We start from the raw sequence: 4,483 nt of genomic DNA, 5'->3' as shown, positions 1-4,483 counted from the left end.
GAGAGAGAGAGAGAGAGGGAGAGAGAGAGAGAGAACAGACTGAAATTAAATATTAGTTACACATACTTTCATCAACAACAAAAATAAGTTAAAAAGAATACTAAATTCAATAACTCACTGACGAGACGAAAAAACTCGAACCTTAAAACAATTTGCGAACTCTTACAGTAAGATGGGCAAGTTTGTAATTAATACCAATAATCCACAGTCATGTCGATCCATAGTATTATGTGATTTCCTACAAATGTGACATAAATGAAGAAACAGAAAGTCATATTTTTGCTGAATAATTTAAATTGTTTATTCCTTTTCCATTTCCAAGGTGTCAACACCACATCTCGTTGTGTTGCTTTCGTGGGCGTCTCCTTTCCTATTACAAACCGAAAATACTCCCCAGATTCCTCTTTTTGAAGATAGCTGTAAAGAAATGAATGTGGCTATAGAGAAAGGCAAAATCATAAAGTGAAAGAATACAATCTATTTAGGCCAAGATTTAGTATTTAAGCTCATGTAGTGCTACGTATCCACATGATCAAATCACGAGAACCTGAGTCATTTTCTAGTTTCTAGACACATTAAAGGTGATCCATACCACCAAATTTGTAGTTGTCAATCTGGCACGTCGAAACCATTACAAAAATTGGTATATTGTTCCAGTTAACCAGGTTTTTCTCTGTGTGTGCCATCAGTGTTGCAGCCCTTGGGTTTATCTAGTATAACTATAGCCCCCCCCCCCCCCCCCCCCCCCCCCCCCTTCCCCAATTAGTCCAATCGCTCTGAACTGCGAAAATTTCGAGTCCTAAACTCAAGGGAATAAAATCTGTAAAAAAGTCTCCCATGACCTTTGTGTAAAATGACGACCAAGGTATTAAAGGTTGGGGCATGAAAACTCCTTATTATTATCGAGAGGGGTGTGCCCATAGTCTCCGGAGATTGGAAGGTGTGATACCTGGGACAGTTTTTATTGCATTTATTAATATGTTGTGGTCTAGCCAAATCTTTGTGTATATTCATCTAGATTCAAAACTCGCCTTCCGACCGTTATGTCATGTCCTGCTATTATTCCTATTTTTACAGAGGAAGGAAGAACGATTAGTTAATTCCTATATTTTATATGAGTATTATTAAAACGAGGGTCACTCCTTAATGGAATATCATGTGAACAGTTGTCAGCATACTGTAACCATTTTGTAAGGACCTCTCGCCAGAACGGACCAGGAATGGTATTCATTCCCTTTAAGTTCTTTACGGAGACCTTACCCTTCAAAACGTGTAAGCCCCCAAGATACCCTCATTTTTGGAGAAGCAATGTCTGCTAAGCAGGGGCGGCTCGTTGTGTGTAGAACTGGCCGGCTGCCATTCATATCGATCCCCTCTCCCACCCCTTCCCCTTTATCCCCATCACCATCCTGTCCCCCTCCAAACAAACAAAAAACGCTCTCTTCGTTGTATACTCACATCCTTACTACACACACACATACGCACACACATACACACATACACATACACATACACACACATACACACATATACACCCACACACATACACACATACACACATACACCCATATACACCCGCGTACGTGCACACACACACACACACACACACACACACACACACACACACACACACACACACACTATTTTTTGCTTTATCTACTCATATATGCAGTTAATATGAGACACACAAGGCCTTAAACTACACTGTCACAAACATCGAGAGAGAGGAGTGAGAGAAAGAGAGAGAGAGAGAGAGAGAGAGAGAGAGAGAGAGAGAGAGAGAGAGAGAGAGAGAGAGAGAGAGAGAGGGAGAGAGAGAGAGAGAACAGACTGAAATTAAATATTAGTTACACATACTTTCATCAACAACAAAAATAAGTTAAAAAGAATACTAAATTCAATAACTCACTGACGAGACGAAAAAACTCGAACCTTAAAACAATTTGCGAACTCTTACAGTAAGATGGGCAAGTTTGTAATTAATACCAATAATCCACAGTCATGTCGATCCATAGTATTATGTGATTTCCTACAAATGTGACATAAATGAAGAAACAGAAAGTCATATTTTTGCTGAATAATTTAAATTGTTTATTCCTTTTCCATTTCCAAGGTGTCAACACCACATCTCGTTGTGTTGCTTTCGTGGGCGTCTCCTTTCCTATTACAAACCGAAAATACTCCCCAGATTCCTCTTTTTGAAGATAGCTGTAAAGAAATGAATGTGGCTATAGAGAAAGGCAAAATCATAAAGTGAAAGAATACAATCTATTTAGGCCAAGATTTAGTATTTAAGCTCATGTAGTGCTACGTATCCACATGATCAAATCACGAGAACCTGAGTCATTTTCTAGTTTCTAGACACATTAAAGGTGATCCATACCACCAAATTTGTAGTTGTCAATCTGGCACGTCGAAACCATTACAAAAATTGGTATATTGTTCCAGTTAACCAGGTTTTTCTCTGTGTGTGCCATCAGTGTTGCAGCCCTTGGGTTTATCTAGTATAACTATAGCCCCCCCCCCCCCCCACTCCCCCTAAAGAAAACTCCAACTACAGCAAGATAAAAAGAGGACCAAAATAAAACCCCAAACAAAACAAAACATGATAAAGAAACAAACACACAAACTAAAAAACAATTCAGACAAAATGTTAATCGATTTTAGACCGCCAATGGACTTTTAACATGATGTGCACCTTGCACAGGTGCCCTCCGAGATTTGTTGCCGTTATCCGAGACGGCTGTGTGTTAGATCTTACCCACCATAAGATCAGGGGTGTGGCTGAAAGACAGCAGTAAGAAAGAGCCGAGGAGTAGCAGTAGAAAGGCTGCACAAAGAGTCAGGAGCCCACAGGTTTATGTTACAGGGCTACATTTTCGTGCCAATTGTTTGTCCTCATTTTTTCAGGTCCATCCTAAAGTGGTACAGGATATTTTAGTGAAATTTTTAACAATACTAATATATTGGTTCTTTCTATAGGTCCAGAGTTCAGTACAGTTCAAGAAAATGAAAGTGTGACTAATTTTAATTGGTTGTTTATTTTTCTCTTTCGTTAGATTGACAGGACAGTACTTAGCCGCGAAAAAGAGAATCGACTCACTGAGTGGCTGACAGAGTCGTCAAGGCGGGGATTCGGGCGGACAAAGGAGCAGCTGCTGTCAACTGTCCAGAAATGCCTGAACAGTAAGGCAGAGACCACTGTCTTCAAGGACAACATGCCTGGGGAGAAGTGGTACCGTCTGTTTCGTAAGCGTCATGAGAACAAGCTCAGCCTTCGGACTCCCCAGGCACTTGGCTCACTGAGGGCTGCTGTCAGCGAGTACAAGATTGTCGCCTGGTTCCAGAAGGCAAAAGAGGACATCAGTCAGATAGACCCTATGTGTTGGAATGCCCTGAGAGACTCTTCAACTGTGACGAGTCAGGGTTTCAGCTGGGAGGAGGGGTGAAGAAAGTGTTGGCGGCAAAAACAGACAAACGAGTCAACCAGGTGACCAACGACACACACAAACAGGTAACAGTTCTCGTTTGCGGCAACGCCCTGGGGGAGCTCCAAGCTCCCCTTCTTATCTTCCCTGGCCAGCGCTTCACCTACGACCCTCTCGAGGGCTTTGAGGAGGAGGCTCATATGGCCAAGTCAGGTAATGGGTGGATAGACAGTGAGATTTTCGCCAGGTGGATGGAGTCTGCTTTCTGTCCTGCTGTCGCACATCTCCAGAAACCTGTCATACTCTTTGCTGATGGCCACAGCACTCACCTGACCCTGGAGATCCATGAGATTTGCCGGTCTCATGGCATCATTCTGTATCAACTGCCCAGCCATTCAAGCCATATCATTCAACCGCTGGATCTGACCAGCTTTAAAAACCTCAAACGAGCGTAGTATGAGAAAGTGATGAAGTACCAGGAGGACAACTCGGACACGTTGTCAAAACAACATTTCGCCAAAGTTTTCAAGAGAGCTTGGGAAAGGCGGGGACATGATGGGGATATTCTGGTAAGCGGGTTCAGGGCTTCTGGCATCTGCCCCTGGAAACCTGATCGCTTTGACAGGACCAAACTGGCACCTCACAGGCTGTTCCAGACGTACGAACCGACAATGGCAGAACTGACGAATGAACCGACAATGACACTACCGGTACAGGCAAACGAACTGACGATGGCAGATGCAGAACATGAGAGCGAACCGACGATGACATTACAGACTGACGAACAGACAATAGAAAATAAGAACGAAACGACAGTGACTGAGGAGCCAATGGAGGTGGAGCGAACCGAAATTAATCAGACTGAAACAACAACAGACACTGACGTTGGACCATCCGTAGCCTCCCATGACCATAACATAACTGTCCAGACTGCCTTTGACAGACTGCTACTTTTGACAGCCCGAGCAGGAAGCAGTGGCCTGGTACACTACCTGACCTGCTATGACCTTGACAAGACGACAGACGAGCCAGAGCAGCAGCTTTTTTCAAAGTTT

General features: G+C 43.0%; 1 protein-coding gene across 2 annotated transcripts in view; it reads right to left on the bottom strand.

Annotated features, from left to right (window-relative positions):
* Positions 1-2,067: 2,067 nt before the first annotated feature.
* The window catches only part of LOC101850549, a 15,249-nt gene continuing 12,833 nt past the window's right edge, over positions 2,068-4,483 (bottom strand). For both annotated transcript variants that reach the window (XM_005094197.2, XM_005094196.3), the window contains exon 7: positions 2,068-2,208. In XM_005094197.2, the coding sequence (XP_005094254.1) occupies positions 2,165-2,208 (44 nt within the window). In that variant the 3' untranslated portion in view covers positions 2,068-2,164. The remainder of the gene's footprint in view (positions 2,209-4,483) is intronic.

Source organism: Aplysia californica, unplaced genomic scaffold, assembly GCF_000002075.1.
Source record: "Aplysia californica isolate F4 #8 unplaced genomic scaffold, AplCal3.0 scaffold00077, whole genome shotgun sequence".
NCBI classification, from domain to species: Eukaryota; Metazoa; Mollusca; class Gastropoda; order Aplysiida; family Aplysiidae; genus Aplysia; species Aplysia californica.
The sequence above is the reverse complement of the archived record's forward strand: the minus strand, read 5'-3'. Positions and strand labels throughout refer to the sequence as shown.